Source organism: Megachile rotundata, chromosome 7 (assembly GCF_050947335.1).
Source record: "Megachile rotundata isolate GNS110a chromosome 7, iyMegRotu1, whole genome shotgun sequence".
In the NCBI taxonomy this organism is placed as follows: Eukaryota; Metazoa; Arthropoda; class Insecta; order Hymenoptera; family Megachilidae; genus Megachile; species Megachile rotundata.
Window position 1 is genome coordinate 5,963,285 of NC_134989.1, and position 24,600 is coordinate 5,987,884.

General features: G+C 32.0%; 1 protein-coding gene across 3 annotated transcripts in view; it reads right to left on the reverse strand.

Annotated features, from left to right (window-relative positions):
* Positions 1-24,600, reverse strand: part of Dad (Daughters against dpp) — a 145,260-nt gene that overhangs the window by 82,882 nt on the left and 37,778 nt on the right. For 2 of the 3 annotated variants that reach the window (XM_076533233.1, XM_076533234.1), the window contains one exon: positions 16,694-16,744. The exons of the other annotated variant lie outside the window; for it this stretch is intronic. In XM_076533233.1, the coding sequence (XP_076389348.1) occupies positions 16,694-16,744 (51 nt within the window). The remainder of the gene's footprint in view (positions 1-16,693; positions 16,745-24,600) is intronic. 3 annotated transcript variants of the gene reach the window in all.

A 24,600-nucleotide genomic window follows, 5' to 3' on the forward strand; every position in this document is an offset into this window, starting at 1 on the left:
TTCAGAACAGACTGTGAAGAGTATTATGACACCTGAAATTTGGAAATATGGTAATTTGGAGATTTTCAAATTCAAAAATTCAGAAATTCCCAAATTCAAAAATTCGAAAATTCAAGAAATTCAAGAAATTCAAGAAATTCCAGAAATTCAAGGAATTCAAAAAATTCAAGAAATTCAAAAATTCAGAAATTTTTGAATCGAAGTATCTATAGAAATTTGTGACATATACGGATTTGGAAAGTTAAGTGAGAACATGGAAAATTAAAATATCTAAGGATTTAAAAATTGTTAAATTTGATAATTTAAAAATAGAAATATAGGAAAATACAGTAGTAAAATTAGTATAAAAAAATATGTACACATAATTGCAGAAGAAGTACAAAAAACTTTAGAAATACAAATGCAGGAAGAGTGTGAAAAGGATAAGTATAAATGTAAAGATGCACCATAAATAAAAATATACGAATGTAAGTACAGTGGAAGGAAGATCTCATCACTCGTAAACGAGCAAAAATCACATAAAAACCCATCGGTCCGCATCATCCCGACACGTTAATATCGCAATCGATAATTGTTCATTTTGTTCTCTGAAGGAACTTTTACATAGACTTTAATCGAGCCATCGTAGCCCGAGGACAAAAACGACCACGTGAATTTCATGGTGAATCATGTTTCTCGAGGAAATTCGAGCGACAAGTGCAGGCTGCAAGAGAGCACAAAGGAGGTGACAGAATCGTCTAAAATAATGATTCGCCGTGGGCAGATCGTTTATCGTCAACGTGGCAAGAAACTTCAACTCTAACGTACGAAATGACCAATTAATTCGCTCGTAAGAATGCTATCTTCCATCTCGGCTGAACTTTCATGAACCTATGTCATTCGTAACTTGATTGTTTGCGAATGTTACGATAAATTTTCGCCGGCTACATCTATTGAGCTCGTACGCTAATTTCGTCGATCCTTACTGTCGCGTCAATGCTTTGTAGAAGCGGAACACTCATTCACAAAATTCTACGGAGGCAAATAAAGCGATTTATCTTCTCGATGCTATTTCTCGTGGATATGAATTTTCATCTTGATTATATACCTAGCAATTAAATAAATAATTGTGCTGTTGGATATATTCACAAATACTGGGACGCTGTATAGATTTGGGATGAACTAGGGATGTAGGTTCAGAATGAATTAGGGACATAGGGATCTACACATCCAGATATAAAGATTCAGAGATATACTAATTTGAGGACAATTTGAGGACAGTGTGTAGGTACATGTAAGTATATGGTAGGTATACATATGTAGGTAAATGGTGGTATACATATGTAGGTATTTTGAGATACAGGCATTCAGGGATTCTTTGACTGCCATGTCACTCACATATGTGACATATTAAACTTCCACACATTAAACTTCCATACAAACCTATCATCTGTATTATTAAGAATTCGTTCGCTAACCTAACTGAAGATATTAATATTAACTATTATTACCTTCAACTATCACAAAAAATTACGGAAATATTTGAGAAGATTTGCTAAAAATAAACATTAAATCTAATACAATTTTCGTTCTCCACTGCTTCAGCGTGTTAGAAACACTGAGAATTAAGTTCTGAATTATTAGATGAATAGAAATTTGGGGACATACAAATTTACAAGTATACGTCTCTGCAAATGTAGAAAGTTCGATAGATTGAACCAGATCGAAAGTTCATTATTAAAATATTAAGAGATCGATTTCTCAGAATTAGTCGAGCATCGTCCACATCGTAAAACACCATGCAAGAATTTGTGTAGCAAATCAGACCACACGCGCGGTATCTGCTGCACAGAGGAGACCTGGAAGATTTCTTGGACGAGAGAGAAGACCGGTTGTTTTAATGATCGTTACAGCACTATTAAGAACACTATGCAAAATCACCATCATTCTACATGGATGGAACTAGCTAAATCACCGAGCGTAAAGCAATGAGACGCTTGAAACGTAATAGCAAATTACTTGTGCACGGGGAGTCTGATTTGATAAAAATTTTAGTTGTATTATGAATGTAACTATTAATATATAATTGACTGATATACGTTACATTAAAAGTAACAATATACTATTTCTTATTTTATAGAACTTCAGTGTACTTCCTATTTTGCATTATTTATATTAATCAATTTATGATAATAATTAATGTAGAAGAAATTGCAGATTGAATGAAGATTGATAATATGATACGATGAATTCTGTATTGAATATTAAATAAATATTAGATCAATAAATATATCTAATTTATTTTTATACAACAAAAATATATAATAATATATATTAAATATATATAATATTATATATTTTATATATTAAATATATATAATATTATATATTTTATATATTAAATATATATAATATTATATATTTTATATATTAAATATATATAATATTATATATTTTATGTTATTAATAATATATTATAGTTATGAATATAAAATACATATAATAAAAATATTCAATTTGTTTATAGTAGTTAATTTCATACAAATAAATTTAAATTTCACTGTCAGGTGCCTATTGACTTTCTCTTTTCATTATAATAATTTCTACTAATTATTACTATTTCCCATCATTTCCAACATCATTTCCTATCATTTCCATTCTCCAAACTTCCTTTGGCAATAATATGTTATTTATAGTTTACCTCTTTATCTCAACTTTCTGATTAGCATTGTTGAATAAAATTTTGTCTAGGATATATTCATCAATTTTAGTAACACTGGCAATCGATGGTACAGTCACCTAAATATGAGCCAAAATATGTTATAGGTCCATAATACCTGATTTCTGCTATCAGTACAAATAAATCCTAGTTCAGTTTGTAATAAATACTCAATAAATATCAAACGGTCGTTTCAGTATATCAGTAAATCGCTAAAAAATACTACCTAAAAAGAAGTACGCAGTACAAAAAACAACCTCGATGTGAAAAATGAAAAATCAACGCAGCCTAATAAAAGTTTCAGAAAAAAACCTGTACGTGACCCGTCTAAGAATAGAAAAATGTAAATTTCCGTCTTAAAAATTCAGAATGGAAAAACGTGAATTCACGTGGTCCGTTAAGTGATGACACAAAGGCTCCATAATTGGCACTAGTTCTTGGCAAATATTCTAGCAGCAGGTCTAGCTTAGCAAATATTCGTTTGCCAAGGATCTTGGAAGGACTAGACCAGACAGAGGTTGGAAGACGGGATTCATTGACTAAAAGAGATGATGACGTCAGAGGACAACAAGTCGAAGGAGAAAGAGAAGAGGGCGGTCGCATTCTTGTTGAATTCCAGCGGCTCGTTCCTACGGGAGAAGCATTTCCTGCCCGGCTAAGCCCGACACCCCTAGAACCCAGTAACAGTAGCAAAAGAAGAAACGTGGCCACGAGATTCAGCATCCGTCAAGTATTTTTAGGTGGGACTTCATGGAAATATCCCTGCTCTCAATATGCGTCACGGAGCTGAAACCGGCCTCGGGGGCTTTTTAATTCTTTCGCGACCGATTCTAATCCTTTTCGACGAATTTATTTCTCTCTTAGGAATGCTTTCTGCTTGTCACTCGTTTAGACGGAAGTTTAACCGTGAAAGAATTAGAAGGAAATAAAGTTTGTGTTAAATGACGAGGGATTCTTTGGGATGTGATTCTTGGTCGTTTGAATAAAATTTAGTAGGATAATTGATTTATGTGTATAATTTCTTATACACGTTATATTTCATTATAATAATATAAACATTATATTAGAAATTACCTCTTATGAATAACCTCTACTATTCTAAACCCCGTATAAATATACAAAAATGTAATAACACATACATACTATTACATTCCAATATTTGTATGAATTCATTGCTTCTGAATCACCCTGTATAAATACCTTCATCAAGTGTCAAGATGAATCTCCACTATTACAAAACTCATATAAATAGACAAAAACAATTATTTCTAATAACCTATCACATAGTAATATATTTGTCCATTCATTGCTCTTGAATCACTCTGTATAAATATCTTCATCAAGTGTCAAGATAAACCTCTACTATTCCAAGACTCATACAAGTAGACAGAAAAAATTATTTCTAATAACGTATCAGCTAGCAATGTATTTGTCCATTCATTACTCTTGAATCACTCTGTATAAATGTCTCCATCAATTGTCAAAATATATCTCCACTATTCCAAAACTTATACAAGTAGACAGAAAAAATTATTTCTAATAATATATCAGCTAGCAATATATTTGTCCATTCATTACTCTTGAATCACTCTGTATAAATATCTTCATCAAGTGTAAAAATAAACCTCCACTATTCTAATAACCTATCACCTAGTAATATATTTGTCTATTCATTACTCTTGAATCACCCTGTATAAATGTCTCCATCAAATATCAAGATAAACCACTATTCCAAAACCCATACAAATATCCAAAGAAAAATTGTTCCTAATAACTTATCACCCACCAATATAGTTGTCTATTCATTACTCTTGAATCACCCTGTATAAATGTCTCCATCAAATGTCGACCTAAACCACTATTCCAAAACCCATACAAATACTCAGAAAAAAACTGTCCCTAATAACTTATCACCCAGCAATATATTTGTCGATTACTCTCGAATCACCCTATACAAATATCTTCGTCGAAATAAATCTACAGCTACGTGTATCACCGCCGAACCTTTCATCGATCTACCGATAATGAGTTAGAACGACACACGTCATTCTTCGACCAAATTTCTTTCATTTCTAACATCCTACGTGCCAAACTGCAAGTCGATCGAAGCACTCTGCAAATACGTACATAAACGTGTTTGCTCGCGATCAACGGTGGTAACGGGTTGCCAAGTTTACGTGTCAATTTATTCGTTATCGGTGGCTAAATATTTGCACGCTGATTGTCCTCGATCCCATCTCGGAGTTTTGTAACGCCCGGTGAAATTTGTACAACGAACGTGCAAACAGGAACAAATCGTTTGTCTTACGTGTTTTCCGTTTATTTGATCGCCTTGTTTTCGACTCGCGTTAGACGACAATTGCGAATTTTCATGTAAAATCATTTCGGCAGATTGCTGTTGCCGAAACCTGCAAATGTTTCATTTCGCGTTTAATTTGCTATTAATTTTGCAAAAGTATTCGCAATATTTGTGGAAACAATTTATACGTCTGAGAACTTTCTGTGTTTCATTTTTTAAATTTATTTTTGATGTAAAAATAATTAACCTTGTGTACTTGAAGGTATTTTTGCTGTTATCAGATGTCAACCTTAAAATTTTTATTTAAGAAGTTTGCCAAATTCTTTCAAAGCCACTATTTTGCTATTATTAATTACCATTATTGTCTCTTCCACTGTTTGTACATCATAAGTATAATATTCCAGATTTAAAAAATATTGATTTCAATTTATTAAACCAAATGGGGAATGTGCGTCATCTTTCAAGTGCAAAGGATGAAATCACCGAATTTCAAAATTTCATTAACGAATTTGCTTACACAACTACCATCTTATAAAAAAATTTTACATCATCCCACACCAAAAAATGAATATCTTCATACAAACAGAAATTGTATTTACACTTTGTCAGACGTCAATTGTGGCAGACATTAAACATTGACAAATAACTCTAATTGAGAACATACGCTGGCAAATTTCCATAATTTCACAAAATAATTAAGATAATTGTCTAAAAATGTTACTACGTTATCTAAATATGTATAGAAAGTTTCAAGAACAGAAAACAATATTGAAAGTTCTTTATCTAATAAATCGCGTAGACAGCACCGAATAGCCCGTAAAATTTTGTATTTTAAAAAAAAAAGAGCAAAGGAAGTTACAGACTCGTCTGATATTTAATCGTCTGAAAGTAACCGGTGCCGCTTCCGAGTACCACACACGACGGTCCCCCAGGTATCTGCTGGTACCCCGACACAACCTTCTCGTAATTCGAGTTGCGGTGCATCGAGGGTCAGCCAACAGAACACCCGTTCACGAAACAAAATCCATCGAGATGTACACATTGGCGAAATGTTCCTTTGGTTGGGGACACATATGTATAAGTATACACATATGGACACAAATGACAGCTTTCATATTCCTAAGTTTTCGTGTTTTGTAATTTTCAAACTTCCACATTTTCACACTTCCTAACTTTTAAATTAACGAATTTAGAAATTTTTTCATTTTCAAATTACCAAATTTTTAAATGGCTAAACATTGAAAGGGTTTAGCTGAATAAGATGGTGAAATTTTATGACCAAATCCCTTAAAACAAATAAAACCACCCAATATGTCATTTGATAGTATATCAAAAAAAATCTCACATTAAATTTCAATCCATATCTTATCGAGGAGGAGCTTAGTAAAAGAGAAAAATCGAGATCCCAATTTTTGCACTATTTAATTTCATACAAAGATCCAGATTTTACGATTTCACAAAATTGAAACCTCACAAGATGGAAACATGCAAGTTTTTGCAGAAATTTTTTCATATTTCATTTTTCCAAAAAAGTGCCCTTTACGAACCTAGATAATTGTACAAAGAATATTTTGGAAAAGAAATCTTGACAAAATATTATTTCTTGGTTTCAAATTCCTGGCAAAACAGAATCGCATTTTTGGGAAGCAAAAACTTTCCTTGCTATTACTATCTTTACCTTCTGACCAATACACCATGAGATGAATAAATAGCTTATCAATTTTCCACCAGGGGTCTTAAAACCCCCCAAAAATGATGCCCATAGTATGCGATCAGCAGAGTGACCCTTATTCCGGAAACCGATGTGAGCAGTTCGGTAGTAGAATATAAGGTCGTAGAACGATCAGGAGGGCAAAAGGAGGCTACGGAATGCGAGAGCCACTCCCGCGAGGCTTGCTTCGTTGAGTAGCGCCAACGAGAAGCCGAAAGACAGAAGAAGAGAGAAAGAAACGAAGAACGTCTCTGCAGAGACCACGAGAAAGAAGAAGACGAGCAAAGAGTGCGTGCTTTGGAGTTCCTTCGTTTTGCTCGAAAGAGAGACGAGCAGACGAAAGAGAAGAGATGCAAAATAGTCTTGAGATATTACTGTATGTAGATCGCACTGTACGAAGTCTGAACTGGCGTAGAGTTCAAGGGATGTTGGTTATGGACATATTATTGATATTTTATTGATGGGTACTGATTTGTGGAGAAATAATATAAACTAAGATAGTGATTATTAGATAGTATTAACCATTTGCACTATGTTGAGTTTCATCGTCACATTTGTCTTGAATCTTATAAGTAATTTAGATAAATATTTAAATTGGATATTATCATTTATTTACTACTTGTAATAAAAAAAAAATGTATTTATCACATACTCTACCCATTTATAATACATTTTATTGAGAACCCCTTTTTTGATCTATTTTGTACATTAAGGAGTAGATAAGTAAACGAAATTTCTGGAGTGCAAAGGATTAAGACGTTAATTTTTATGAGTACACCTTCTACAAATACGCAGAATATCTAAATTTTCAGCTCCTGAATATTTCATTTTAGAACAGAACCGTCAGATGTCCACAAATAGTAAACCCAAAATGAAGAACAATTGTCATGAACTCTCAAATGTTTACATGTCATACTAATTGTCTCTGTTAGTCTTACGTTGGAATAAATAAACACAGCTTACTCGACAGAAATTAGTATTTAAATTATTTAAACTGAAATCTGAACTATTAACTTCCCGACATAGATCAGTATTTATTTACAAAGAATGTTCAGCTACATCTTCAGATATTTGGGATTATGTGATGAAAAATAAACACGTGTGGAATGTAATTGAGTAAGTAATTATATTTAGAAACGAGGAAGATCTATTGAAACTTGGTGAATAGGGAGAATAATTTAAACTAAACTGAAGGAACGGCATCAGCCATACCTGGAGCAGGTCCCGAACCCTAATTGACTAATAGGTATAAAGAATGTGGGGTTCTCCAAAAGGGGTATAAGCGTCAATGCTTTATTTTAACAGAAATAAATAATGTCTAATGTCAATAGAACAATACTATCTAAAAAAATAAAATTTATATCCTTGACTTGTCCACTTACGAAAATCTAATAAGTAACAACAAAATATCCAAACCAACATTATGTGTAATATGTATAAGTACCCTACGAAACATTTTTCGCTACTTCCGCGATCAGAATGTGAAAATCGTATTTAATTATAAAATATTGACCCCAAATTGTATTACGCTTAATAGAAAGTGTGAGTTATCTTTCAAGCGCAAAGGGCTAACTCTCGCGAACGATGCTGTACTTCGAGAGGTATACTCGAACGGCGTAAATCAGCCTTAAGGGCAAGTACATAGGAGCAGGGTGCTTAGCGCCAGGTAAAAGGGAGGGGCTGAGTACACCGGTAATACGATGCTCCTCCGGATACACAAGCATCGCGGTGGGCGCCTGTCGCCTGACTTTTATACTTCTCTGCTTGTTTCGCCGTCCTTGATACGCTTCTCTCTTTCTCTCTATCTCTTCACCTTCCTCTCTCTTTCGCTCTCTTTCAATCTCCCTGTTTCTCTCCACACGTACGCTATCCTTGTCGCTGTTTCTTCGATACCTCATCCTTTTCCGTTCGCCGAGTATACCCCAGCCAGTGTCCTCTTTCTCGCAGTCTCCGGTAGTGATGGGATTGATACGATACATATTGATGATTGTCAAACAACTTGGTAATTAAGTACGTACAGTCAAGAACAAATCTGACTTCCCTATGAAGAATATCGCGCTTAACGATGGAAAGGTACATTCGTACAATTTTAGGAGTTTTTGAGGATTTCACAATTTGGGGTATGAATATAAGGGAATTTCGAGATTTTGAAAGTTAAAGATATAGGAATTAGGGAAAGTAGAAATTTGGGAATCTGAGAACGTTGAAAGTTAGTGATTCTATGATATAGGGATTTTGGAATTTTGGAATTTTAGGATTTTAGGAATTGGGGATTAATGGGATTTGTCGATTTTGGGATTTGGGGATTTGGGGGTTTTGGGATTTTGAGATTTGGGGATTTTGGGATTTTAGGAGATAGGGATTTTGAGATATAGGGATTTTCGGATATAGGGATTTTGAGATTTGGGGATTTGGGGATATAGAAATTTCTAGATGTAGGGTGTTGGGGACATAGGGACTTCTTTGTACTAGAGATATTTATCTAGGGATTTCCAGATGTAGAAATTTTAGGGTATAGAGAATATGATATACAGCAATTTTTGCATATAGGAATTTGAAATTATAGATATTTGGAAATCGTCAAATTTAAGAATCAAGCTATTTAGAAATCTAGGAATTGTGATATCTGGAAATTTGAAGATCTAGCTAATTTGACAATTAGGGTTATTGGAAGTCTAAGAACTTGAAATTCTAGGGATTTTAAAATATAGGAACTTGAAATTCTAGGGATTTTTAAATGCAGAAATTTTGTGATATATGTATTTGGAAATCTAGGGATTTCTGTATCTAAGAATTTAAAGAATTATGAATTTCGCAATCGAGTGGAACAGATTTGGGTTCTAGGGATTTGCAGAGTTGCGAATTTGGAGGTCGATGAAATTCAAGAACTTGGATTATTAGAAATTTCTGAATTTAATTTAATTAAATAATTTCTGAAATTTTGAAATTTAAGAAATTCCCAATTTCGTGGTATCACACAATTTGCTAAAATAAAAGTAAAAATGTTATATATGTATAATATATTCTTCCCTTTCATATCGAACCATTTTACATTCCAATAACAATTTCTTAAAGTTTTGCTAAAAAACTAACTACCAGTAGCATTCTTTTTGTGGACAAATTTAATACGAAGTCTCCGTAATTGGTACACTTACTGGTATTGTACAATTACGAGTGCATCGTTAAACCAATAAGCGAACAATAGAATTGCAATCGCAAACGAGAATAACGATACCAAAACAACATTGAATCGGAGGCTAAGTTTCGTGGAAACTTTTCTGATGCAACTAATTACGAGCATCGAATACTCGGAACGTTGCAGATGCCGAGAGCTGTTAGCATGAAAATCTTTCGATTCGCTTGTCCGCTCCGTGGAACGTGAAATGTCATCGAGGGACGTTCTCGAACGGAACAATACGGTGATTCAAGACGGGATCGAATCGAGAGCGGGAAGCTTAAAAACGCAACCGGCGTAACGCAATACGAACAAGATCTGTCCTCGTGCGTTCGAAAGGGACTGCACGGAGCGTTGTGCCATGTCCTTCGTCTTATTCGTTGAAATTTGCGCAATCGCTGGTAGAACACTGTCGCTGACGAGCGTGCAGGCAGCACGTGCGGAAATAAATCGTCGTATCGCCACAGAAATTCTTCATCTTCTGGCTTCCCGCTTTTTTCTTTTCGAGAACGTCTTAACCCGTTCACGTCCAAACACACGATTTTTCATACTCTTTTTCGATCAAACAATTCATGTTTTATCTCTTCGAAGAATGCTAAACTTTTCTTATGTAACAGTTTGCGTTCTTTTAGAATCTCAGTTCATTTGTTTGTTTTTGTTAAACCAAGTCCAAGATTTTTATAAACAATTTTTGTTATTGAATAATAAATAATAATATTAAATAATATTAAACAGTTTTAATGTCACGTTAAAATTTGATGTGAAGAAATTTTGTCCGTTCATAAATCCTAACCTTTAAAATTATGTAAATTGCTCAAAATTCAATATGGCGACGTCCAATATGGCGGCTCGAAAGTGAACATTTTATACTAATTTTGATCATCTATATCTATATATTTTTTTATATGTTAAACATATTAAATACTACCCTACTATATATGATATATATTAAATATATTAATTTATATATTACTAAATATTAAATACTCACATACTTATAGGATATACTAGTAAACAAGTATAATAAGTATTTTTGTATAAATTAGAAATTTGTTAATCTTCAAGCATTCAAATATCTTACATTACTAGATTAGTAAATTTTACAAATAATATTTTACTTATTTCACCTACAGTATATATTTATAGTGTAAAAGTACATACTTATAATTACAAATTACTGCAAAAATTAAATAATGTTACACTTGCAAAATTTACGAGCCTAAACTGTAAAGGTTACGTCTCGTTTTAAGTAAATTCCTCGTTCTATTCGTTTCAAGTGATCTATCGTTTTAATTGCCGTCGGTTCATAGTCCGTCGTTAAGCGGAATGCTGGTTCGAGTTTCATGAATGAAGAAATTTCTCCTATTTCCCGAGTGAATGCAACAAGTGGCGATGCGGCTGTGTCTTTTATCTCCTCTGCTCCATCGTGCTAGCCCAGTTTCCATCGGCGAGCATAAATCTACGCGGCTACATCTGCCGGCTCGTGACAGACAAACTCTCATAATGAATTTCTTTCTTCCAAGAATCATTTTTCTTTCTTTTTCCTTCCCCATCGAACGCCGCTAGCAAGCCGATTTTATCATGCTAATATTGCTATCGTGAGACCTCGTGTTTTTCTCGAGGTATCGATCTCAACGCTGACAGCGATGCTTATTTTTATCGTTGCGAATTAGCTCGGTCAAAATACGTCCTATATCCTTTACAATTATTTAACAGACCCTATCCTATCATTTTTTCGTTACTAATTAATCGCTATTAACACTGAAATTACCAAATCATAAAATCGTTTTGCGAAATTCTTTTTTCCTGTTACAAAGTTTGTTAAGCTTTCTTGAAATCTGTGTTGATTTTCATCAAAATGAAGAATTAATGTAAATATTAATTTTTGTTTTGTCATTTGTTTATTTATTCTTCAACTTCATTTTTAATTTCAAGGTAAATGTTATAGGTTGCCGGTAGGTTTAGTTTTAACCCTTAACGGCTATATGAAACAACTCCAGCTAATTTAGCTCCAATTTTAGCCACCTTATACCTTGAAAATCTGAATAGTTACCTTTTTTGAGTCCCCGGTATTTTTACTATTTTTTGCCGCAAACTATTATATCATACGAATGTTCAACTTAAATTTTAGCTCTTTATATTAAAATCGTAAAAAGTTTTGAATTTTTCTGTGAAAATAATGTTTCCATTTTTTAACGTTTCTGAATTTTTGTTCATATTCAACGTTCAAATTAATTGAAATCAGCTGTTAGATATATTAAAACAATTTTCAAAGATTATTCATAATTTTCAAGTTAGAATAATGAGTTTCTCTGTAAGAAATTAATGGCTAGAATCCCAGTGTGCCAGATATTCTGATGAATTATGCTCATTAAGGTTTAATCAATATTATTTGATAATAGTTGTACAAATATTCTGTGAAATTCAAAACGTAGAAAAATTCCGAAAATTTGGTAATTTGCCAATTTACAAATTAAGAGATATGAATATTTAGAATTTACGATTTGCCATCTACAAGTACAATTTCAAATTGATCGTCGCGTTGTAACCATTACTGCACTCATCGATCTCTGCAAGTTCACTGATTAATTACAAACCTGTTCGCTTCTCTACCGGTTGAACAACGTTGTTTCGTTCCAAATCTACCATCAAGCGCATTATGTACATAGAAACAAGAAAGATCGCGTTTTCAGCGCGGCTCTCGAACTTAATTATACCTTCAAGAACTTTGGCCCTCTGACAGGATCACTTTATATAAATACAGGTTTCGTAGCGGCATTTTATCAACAAGAGATATTCACCTCGAGTGGCATAAGTCGAGAACCCATGTAAGTACTTTTGCTCGGCAAATTCATGTGCGTAAATTTTATCTTTTTATTGTATACAATCACATTAACATTAATTACATTTAGACGTTCTGGTATTTGTTGTTTAAAGAGATGATATGTACTTATTTTACAAAAACAAGAAATACGATATTTTGTTTAAAATGATTTTCAATATTTTTTATAAAATTTTTAATAATATAGCAAAATGAAGTTTTACTTTTAATCTAAATTTCTCTTACAGTCAAATAAATAACATAATCTCTGAAATAACTCCTTTTATACAAAACAACTAGGGCTACTACTGCATCTGAATATCAATGTAACTGTACACTATTTTATAATTAATAGCTATGTACTATTTCAGTATATATACTTATAGGTATAATTTTAATAAAAAATATTACATATACTAATATTTAAAATAGAATTTCAACCCCCTGAAGAAGTGATCAGACACCCTATTCAAAATTCTCCCGGCATTCACCATCGCAGATTTTACAGAATTTCATCACACAGTTATTTTTATTTTTGTTAAAAATTTGTATTAAAAACATAAGTGATTGCTAACATTCTACAGTTTGTTTATACTTGTCCCCTATAATTTAAACGCGATCGCGTTCGAAAAAGGCTAAGACCTTAACCTGTCGGTAAACGAAAAGACGAATGAAACCGATCATTTAAGCAGACGATCGAGCAATTGCGTTTAATGCAATCTCGACCTCGATGTCAAATAACGTGTCTTTAAATTGATAGTCATCGAAAGTCGTGATCTCTGAAACCGAGAAAATGATTTCGCTATATTGAAAGATATTACGTAAGAAACCTATGAAAGATCAAACACGATGAGCCAGAAGACTATCTATCGATGGCCCGAGGAATCTGCGTGTAGCCGAGCTGGTATCGATCTCCGGAGAACCAGTTTAGGATCAGCCACGAAAAGAAACGAAAAAAGACGAAACTGGGAGAGCACGAACAGTCAAAACCAGCGTGCAGAACTGAGCATTGTAAGAGCGATCGTAAAAATAGTGATGGAGCGCGATCTGTTCGAACCCTTTGAGTCCGAGAGGCGTACGAAATGGCGTTTCAAGTGCAATTAAATTCAAAATTAAATAATTCGATTTATTCTATATTCATTATAGACTTATGAAATTCAAGATATATACATATTCATTATTATTAAGTTTAATATAATTTGATAATATGAAACTACTGTTAGTGCTGCTACTGACACTACTTGTTTGTTTCATAATAGTTTGAAATTTCGAGTCTGACGAAGATTAATTTAGAAATATGTAAATCTAATTTGACAAAAAAATTTGGCAAGGTATAACTCACATAGAAGTTTAAAGTTTAATGAAGAATCTTGACTATTTATTTAACCATTTTAGTACTGAAATTACAAGCTTAAAAGACTATAATCTTCATTAGATCAATTATGTAATACACATAAATTATTCTGACAAAATGCTTATCAATAATAGCAAACGAATTTATTTGCTGAAAGTTTAGTGAATGAACATTTGCAACAATCTAATATTACATACTAGAAACCACGATCACGTTCGACCTCAGTTTCTCCTCAAACGTGCGAACTGTAATACCACATATTTTCTCAGAAATTATCAGAACTACCTCTGTATTTACTACATATTACCAAATATCTTATATGTTATCGATTTATCACGCGTAACACAGTCTTACGACAGTATACACGTTTTTACATTTTACTACAGAGCTACTATAAATCCCATCGAGTCAATTTTCTCGTAAAACGCAGCTGCTATGAAACGAGTATGTAAATAAATTGCGTACGACGTTATTAAATAACGTTGATAGAAAAATGTGCATGAGCGTGTTACAGGAAAATTTGCATGGAATGTATTGTTTATCGATTAAAGAAATATTAGAGACAACGAGTTTGAATCGCTACAAATAATGTTAGAACTTGGATTGAAAGAAGCGGAGAAAAAATAATAAGTTTCTCTTGTAACTATTACACGCCGATAAAATGCAAATTAAACTACAGACTTATAATTTTCGCGATACAAGCGAGATAAGAACGATCGACTTCCATCGAACGGATCGGTGTCTGTCGACCACGGAAATGGCGATACCCTGAAACCTATAGCCATATGGTTCGTCGCAATCAATAAGATCGACTTACAACACGTCCGTTCGAGCTATAAGATGATCATTTGAGGCTTGGTGTCGGTCAAGTACGATTGAGAAACACCGAAAATGGAAAACTGTTAAATATATACGTGTTTGATATTCATTTTTATTTCGTTTAACCCCAAAGATAGGCAGAGACTTTTGATATGTGGGTGGGATATTGAAATTTTTTAATTTTGGGATTTTAGAACTTTGAGACATTCAGATTTTGGAATTTTGGAGTATTGGAACTTTTGGAGTTTGCAATTTTGGAATCTTGGAATTTTAGGATATAGAATTTTAGAAGTTTGAGAGTTCAGAAGATTGAGATTTAGGTATACTGAAATTTTGCAGTTTAGAATTTTGGATTTTTAAGATCTTGCAGTTCTAGAATTTTAGAGTTTGAAAATTTTAAGTCCTAAGAACATTAAAATTTTAGAACTTTGGGGCTCTGAGATTTTAGGATTTTGAGATTTGCAAATATTGAAATTTTTGTTCTTCAGGATTTTGAAATTTTTAAATATAGAATTTTAGAATTTTAGAAGTTTGGGATCTCAGAAGATTAAGACTTAGGTACATTAAAATTGTTGTAGTTATGAATTTTAGGTCTTTGAAATCTTACATTTCCACAGTTTTCAGTTTAAAAATTTTACGACCTAAGAGCATTGAAAGTTTAAAATTTTAGGATTTCAAGACTTTGAGACAGTGAGATTTAAAAATTTCTGAACTCCAAAACTTAGGAATATGGAACCACAAAATTATTTTAAATTATCAAACTTTGAGAATGTATAACCTTTATCAATTTTGAAACTTTAAATCTTCCCAATTTTTACTTTGAATTTAGTATTGAATTTAGTTCTTTTATAAGACAGAGTTTTAATATTTGAGACTACTATTTGAGATACAAGGAAATAATTAACCCTTCACCTACAATTTTTTAGTTTGTTGCGCCATTTATAGCTAGCTAATTATTGCCACAAGTTAACTAAAGAAAATTAAAATGTTAAGTACATTTTGCCTCGAACAATCCTTCATTATAGAGATTAAAACTAAAACTGAACAAAAAGTCAATTGCAGTGAAAATACGAGTCAACTATAGGTGCGTCACGAATGTGTCACGATATTGTAGTGCAAGGGGTGCAACAGAATTTTCTAATGAAAGAAAAAAAAACTTTTATCTTAAGATTGCACTGTTAGATTATATAGTTAGATTATATTTTAAGATTATATACTTGGATTATATATTTAGGCTATAATGTAAGACTGTATAATTAAATTATATTAATAGATTATATTAATAGATAATATTGTTAGATTATGTTGCAAGAATATATAGTTCATTTATATTATTAAGTTAGATTATAAGTTCATATAGTTAAACTATATTCATAAATTATATTGTTAGATTATACTTTTAAATTGTAGATAACATTGCCTGTTGCTACTTAATATTGCTTGTAGGTGTACTGCTCGTTAAATGAATAAATAAGAAATGATTTCCATTTTCTCCCGGAAATTTCAGCGCACAAAACGTAATTATTCAGAATTACATCGCTGGCAACCGCAGAAAGAAGAAAACGTTTGTAAGTCAAGGGGTTAAAATGCGCTTCTTACGTTTGGATTCTGCTTTGAGCTAGGTCGCGAGATGTCACGCGCGTTAAAGGACGATCTTCGTGTCTCGAATACTAAATGTTCGCGAGTAATAAACATGAGTTATCGCTCAAACGATTGCGTGGTTGCATTCCATGTGTTCACGTACGAACCAAGCATGGAATGTGCCCACGAATACATAAACGCATGCACGATTAAAATGTGAAGCGAAGACACTCACCTTCGGGTCTCAGTCTGTCGGCAATAAGGCAGTACGGGGGTGGTGGCGACTCTAGAACATAGAAAAACAGGAAAATATATAAATTAAATAATACTTTTTCTCAAAAATGTTCTTTGAAACTTTCAAACTAATTTGACTTTGAAATTTTAACCCTTTGCGCTCGGGAGGTGATTCTCAATCACCATTTAATACAATAAAGCATTTTTGAACAGATTCTATAATATGACACGTGTGATGTATAAACAAGGTAAAACAAACAATAGTCAAATTATAAATAGAGAAATAATAACCTGAAAAAAATTCATTTAACTTTTATACTCCAAGTGCAAAGGGTTAAAACTAATATTACTTTAAAAAATATTCTTTGACATCCTTTAATTAATTCTTTCAACACTAAAAATTGAATGTAGTTAAATAATTATGAAGGAAAGAAATTGAAGAATTCTGTGAATGATATAAATATTATATTAAAGTGAGTTTTATAATTAATTTAAACTTTCATATGAACCATCAACTAATAAATAATAGAGAACTAGTAAAATAGTAGGATTATATTAGAGAAATGTAGTTGAGTAGTTACAGTGACGGCTCGTAGCTAAAATTAAAGGGTGTGTTGCTACAAAGAATTTTTTGGCGTTGTTTTAAAATTGTGTAAAAGGAAACAAACATGTATACAAAGAAAATTTATTTGGAAACTTGATGAAATTCTAAAAAAAAAAGGCAAACTTTTTTACTTACTATGTTAGTGATAATATTGAGTCTGTAATAGGGGTTGATGCAGTTCCACAGTGTATATGAGCCGCCACTATTAGTAGTATAACGGTATAGTAATACAGTGAAACAATAGAATAGTATACTAGTATAGTAATAGTGATAATAATAGTATGGTAATGTAGTTGAATAGTGAAATAGCATAGTATGAGTACAACAGTATAGTAATACAGCTGAGTAATGAAATAATATTATGGTAGTGTAATAGTACAATAATACAGTGGAATAGTGAAATAATAGAATAACAGTATACTAGTATAGTAATAGTAATAATAATAGTCTGGTAATGTAGTTGAATAGTGAAATAATATTATGATAGTGTAATAGCATAGCAATATAGTAGAATAGTGGAGCAATATAATAATAGTATACTAGTATAATAATAGTGATAATAGTAGTATAGTAATATAGTTAAATAGTAAAATAACATAGTAGTATAATACTATACTAATATAGTTGAATAATGAAATACTAGAACAGTAGTAAAATAGTACAATAATACAATTGAGTAGTGAAGTAATAGAATAATAGTATAATAGGATAATAATACAGTTGAGTAGTGAAATAATATTATAGTAGTGTAATAGTACAGTGATGCAGTTGAATAGTAACATAACATAGTAGTAATATAATACTATAGTAATTCAGTTCAATAGTGAAATACTAAAACAGTAGTAAAATAGAAATACAGTTCAGTAGTGAAAGAATATTATAGTAGTGTAATTGTATAGTAATACAATATGTAGAGTAATGAAATAATAGAAGAGTAGTATAATAGTATAGTAATACAATACAGCAGTATTGTAAAATAGTAAAATAATAGTATAATAGAAACATTGTATTGAATAGTAGTACAGTACAATACTGCACAACAGTATGTTATATTATATTACAGTATAGTAGTGTAGTGCAAAAGTGTAATAGTAAAATAATAGAATAATATATAGAATACTAAAACAGCAAAATAATAAATTAAAAATAAAATAGTAACAAAAATAATGTAGTGATATAAATGAAATAACATAGAATAATATAATATAATAATATAGTACATAATAGTATCCTAGAAGAACAAAAATATAAAATAGCAAAATAGAAAAATAATATAAAATAGTAATAGTTCAGTATAATAAAACACTAGATACCGGCAGAAAATTCGACTCTCAAATCTCCATCACCAAAATACCAAAGTCAAATAATAAAATACATAACCTTGGTTCAAAAATGAGCCAATATTAGCTGGACGATTAATAGATCATTAAATCACGTCTACGACAGTAAGAAAAAACGGACGCTCAAGTAGCCAAGCCGTATCGACAGGAAACGCGACATTAAATCGAAACGAAGACATTTATTAACGGCGCCAACTCGATAAATCTATTTTCGTGGGAATCTCGTTACACCGGCGTCCCGATTCCGTTTTAATCCGAAACGGATACTCGTCGACCGAGAAACCGACCAGAGAATCCGACTCAAGGCTCCTGTTTTTCGATTAAACGAAGTTTAATCGGGATCGGATTGCAGCGAACGCTGACACAAACGGTGCCCGTTAGAAGCAACAACACCAAAACCGGCGGATTCTATTATTGGCTTGGACCAGTGGAAACCGGTACGAACGTTTTTCGTCCTTTTACGTATCGCCCAGAAAGCATAGAGGACAAATCGTGGCGGGAATAATCGCCACGATCGTCAAGGTAACCAGATGCGACGGCGCCTGAGAGGACGAGACGCCATCGTCGCATCCGATGATCCTCGAGGAACGATCGAATCTGCAATACGATTAGGCAGCAAGGTCGATTTCGCGATACGAAAACCGGGTTAGTTTGGCAATACTTTTTTTTCTCTAACGACGAATTTGCATTCACGTTTTTTTATTTAATCCTTGGGAATTAAATGGGGTACAATGGAGATGAAGCTCTGGAAAATTTATATTTTTATTTTATTAATCGCTATTGAGGTAATAGATGTCTGTAAGTACGATTCGTTTGTTATTGAGGGAAATGGAAGGATTGGTATTACGGAAATGGCGCATTTAACATTTTTATATTTCTAGATCGTTTAATTTTGAAAAGTTATGTATTTATAAGTGTGTTCCGAAAATTTTTGAATTTGTAAATTTATAAATTTGGAAATTTGTCATTTGGTATGTTATAATTTATATTTTCCTTAAAGTTTTAAGCCTTTGAATTCGAAAATGGCTGAATTAATATATTTGAGAATTTATCATTTTTTTGTGAATTTGGAAACACTCAAACTTTTAAAATTGAAATTTTGAAAATTTATAAACTTATATATTAAAAACACTTAAATTTAAAAAATTGCAAATTTGAAAATTTATGAACTTGAAAATGCCTAAATTAAAAAAATTAGAAATTTGAACATTTTTACACTTGGAAACACACAAATTGAAAAAGTGAAAATTTGAGAATTTCAAAACGCTTAAATTGTCAAAATTGAAAATTTTTAACCTTCTGCATTTTGGAATTAGTAATTTCAGAGATTTCTAGATTAAAAAGTATTTAAGTTTCTAAATTTTAAAATATTATAACTTCGAAAATTTATAAATTTTTTAAAGTGGTAAACATTTAAAGATTTAAATTCGTAAGTTTGAAGCTATATAAAATTAAAAATTTAGAAATTATAAATTATAAATTTAGGAATTTGAAGAACTGAAAAGAACAAATTTAAAATTCTCTGAAAATATAACAATTTGGGAATGTTCCAAGTTTCTTGAGAACATTAAAAATGATTAACTCCGTAAATTTCATTTGAAATTGCAATAATAGAAAACACTAAATTTCTAATTTCTAATTTAAAAATTTGTTGATTTCTAAACATAAGAACTAGCAAAAGGATATTTCTGTAGACCGACAATTATCACAAGTGCATCATATCATCTTCATTTAAAACCTACATATTTTATAAATGCAAAACTTCTGTAAAAAAATAATTTACGTTGTATAACCTCTTGACCGTAGTACCTTGTTTATAATTCTTGTCTGCAGCAGTAACTGTTGCGACGCGTTAAAAAATCGAAAGGAATACAAGATTTCATGTTCATGAACCCAATATATATAACGGCAAACGCATCGCGTACCATAGTCAATTACATAAGAACGAGAGCGTTCTTTGAAACGATGCTTTTAATACTTTATTTATACCCGCGAGAAAGTCCGCGCTCGCGTTTTCCGAGGCTCGCCTCTCGCCTCGTGACATCGCGTAATATTCAGGACAAAGAGACTTCTTCTCTGACTCTTGTACAGCGACGAATCAATTAAAATTAAATTTCTGACTCACTGACCATTTGAAATTCTGCACCGTACGTTGTTACAGTTTGCCAAAAACGCTATGACCTTGCTAGACATCGTCCCGCTTTGCACGTTCGCTAAAGGTATGAATGGTACATCAATTATAGTGAAAGGCGGCAAAATTTTAAACTGCCACCTGTCATATTGCCATCGTATGTCTATGTATATCACTATAAAGTAGGGTTATGTACTAGATTGCAACACGCTCAATTATTTGACTGTCAATCGCTAAATGTTTAATTATCAAGCGTTCAATTACCTGGCATTGAATTATCAGTATTCCATTATTAATCATATAATTATCTAGTATAGATTTATTAGTCAGTAATATGATTATGTTTGATTGCAACACGCTCAATTATTTGACTGTCAATCGCTAAATGTTTAATTATCAAGCGTTCAATTACCTGGCATTGAATTATCGGTGTTCCATTATTAATCATTTATTTAGTATAGATTTATTAGTCATATAATTATTAAGGGCTGAGTTACTTCGATTGAATTATCAAGCATTGAATTATTATGCATCAATTCAGACATTGAATTATCATGATTTATTATTAGGCGCTTAACTATCTAGCATTAAATTATCGAGCATTGAACCATTTGGCGTAGAATTATCAGACATTGAACCACCTGACCAAGAATTATCACACGAATTATTATAAAGCGTTCAATTATACAGCGTTCAATTATATTGCGTTCAATTACATAGCGTTCAATTACATAGTGTTCAATTATGAGTTGTCGAATTATCTACTACTGAATTATTAGCCAAAGGACTATTTACCAATAAATTACCAAGCGTTTAACTTTCATGCACCGAATTATCAAGTGTTCAGTTATCTGACGTTGAATGATCAACCATCGGGATATCTAACGTTGAAATATTAGCGATCGAATTACCTAGTGTTGAATTTTCATGTATCCATTTTCAAAGGTTTAACAACGTAACGATTAATCAACAATCATCGAGTTATCTAACGTCGAATTATCAGCCATCGAATTATCTAGCGTCAAATTATCTGTCATTGAATCACTTAGCATTAAATTATAACCCATCGAATTATCTTGTGTTGAATCATCAAGTGGTAAATTACCACGCATCGAATTATCAGGCGTTGAACTACCCAGCGTTAAATTACCATGTTTTAAATTATCAGCCATTAAATTATCTAACGTTGAATTACCAGCTGTTGAATTATCTAACGTTGAATTATCCATTATGTAACGTTGAACTACCAGCCAATGAATTATCTTGTGTGGTATTATATGTTGAATTATCTGACGTTGAACTCTTGAGCGCTGAATTATCTATTATTCAATTTGCATGCTTTGAATTATCATATGTTGAATTAACTAGTGTTGAACTCTTGAATGTAGAATTACCTAATATTGAATTACCACAGTTTAAGTTATCTAACGTTGAATTATCTAGCGCTTTATTATCATATATTGAATTATGTAGCGTTCTATTATCATATGCTGAATTACCTAGCGTTTAATTTTCTAACGTTAGATTATTTAATGTTGAATTACCACGCTTGGAATCATCTAACGTTGAATTATTAGGTACTGAATTATCCAGCGTTGAATTCTCAAACGCTGAGTTATCTAGCATTGAATTGCCACGTCCTGAATTATCTAACGTTGAATTATCAGGCACTGAACTATTCAGTGTTCAATTCTCAAACGCTGAATTATCTAATATTGAATTACCACGTCTTGAATTATCTAACATTGAATTATCTAGCATTCTATTATCATATGATGAATTACTTAACGTTTAATTCTTTAACGTTACACTATTTAATGTTAAATTATCACGCTCTGAATTACCAAACGTTAAATTATCAGACACTGAATTAGCCAACATTGAATTCTCAGACGCTGAATTATCTAGTATTGAATTACCACGTCCTGAATTATCACAGATTGAATGACTACGCGTTAAATCGGTATACATTAAATTACTACGCGTTCGAACCACGAGTTAAATTATTACGTGTTGAAGTACTATAGCTAAATCACCATAACATCACAAATATCTTAAATTACAAATTCTTGTTTTACAAATTTCTCCTTGGAAACTAAAGTGTTTACAAAACTCAAGAAACATAATTATGTAGTTTTAAAAATTCTGCAATATACAAGGTGTTAAATATAATGTCTACGATGATCTTTTACTGCCGATAATCGAAAAATATAAGCAAAAATTTATTGACGACCGATTGTCAATAAATCGCAAGAATAAAAGTGCAAAATAAGATACGAGTACATCATCCTTGAAACACAATCACAAGATTGAAACGATCTGGTCACCGGTGTATGATATTAAAATAATATGGCCATCAATTAATCATGAGATTATAATGTTTTAAAATAGGCAGCGAAATATTCTTTCGAGGCTCTATATCTGATTAGGTTTGACTCTCATGCGTGCAATTCCTATTAAATCTACTGTTGATCTGATTTTGTCAATACGCTATTGATTTTTGAATATTCATGTTGATTAAAAAATTTCACATTGTACTGATTTTTAAATGATCAATATATTTACAGAATATTATTATTAAATTTCTTTGTAGCAAATACTCGAAGTATTTAAATTAATTTCTTTTTCGGTTCTATGAGAATAATATTAACATATATACAACCGTTATATTCGTGCACTGCTATTTATAATTTCATTATAAAATCTTTTACTACTATTTTTGCTTCAAAGTAAACTGTTAATAATTAAAAATATTAATTCTCGATAAATTATTCATATTACGTGTTTGGATTAACATATTTTTTTCGACTGCATTAAACGGCTAGACATAAATATTGGTTGTCTTTTTGCAATCATTTATTTTCTTTTTTTCGAAATCACTACGAACACGATCACTCTGTTCGCGCATCAGCAAAAATAATATAATATTGCTTCCATACTAATATCCTTTCTTTTCAAAACTAATACAATTATATATCGAACATTTACACAAAATTTACGCGAAACTTCTCTATTTAGTCCACGAAAAAGATAGGTATCTTTGATGTCACCAAACGTGGAACCTGTAATCTGAAAACGATGTTTGTAACAGTATTATTGTTCTCCGAGAAGAACGATTGTGTGTTCGAGTTTGAAAACAAATCGAGCAAACGAATATACATAGATTATGTTCGAGGAATGATAATAAGGTATGCAAACGTGATGCAAATTAAAAAAAAAGGAGAAAATTATTTTTAACGCGAAGCAGATCGACACCGATAAAAAGAAACGGTGATACAAGTGCGCCAATTTGCGTAACAACACCTCGTCCGTTTGATGATAATCGATTTGTCGAAGGTGAATTATTAACAGCGCCGTAATATTTGAATACTACTGAACGCAAAAACAGATAAAGACAGCGCACGTCTGTGTCGTATTGCGAAAACAAGGCGCCACCGCGAAATGCGATTCACCTTCGATAAATGTCGACGAACGTTATACCTAAGCATGTTTCAACGACATTGGCGTAACTAGAATTTTTGTCTGAGGGACGTCAACTTTAGTTCGTCACGCTTATAGCTGCACGTTATATCGCCATGCTTTGCCCATTTCTGTGGTGTATATCACATGGTATGACTATGGTATACAGCCTCGCGTTATATAGCCACGCTGTTATAGCGACACTTCGACCGATTCATTTTGTATAGATATGTATTATATCGCCACAATTTGTACAACACATGTTAAATATTACAACGTTGAACTATTACGCAAGGAATTTCCACGCGTGGAATTATCAAGCATATAATTATTGCGTGCTGAACTACCACGCGTTGAATTATCATGTGCTCCAT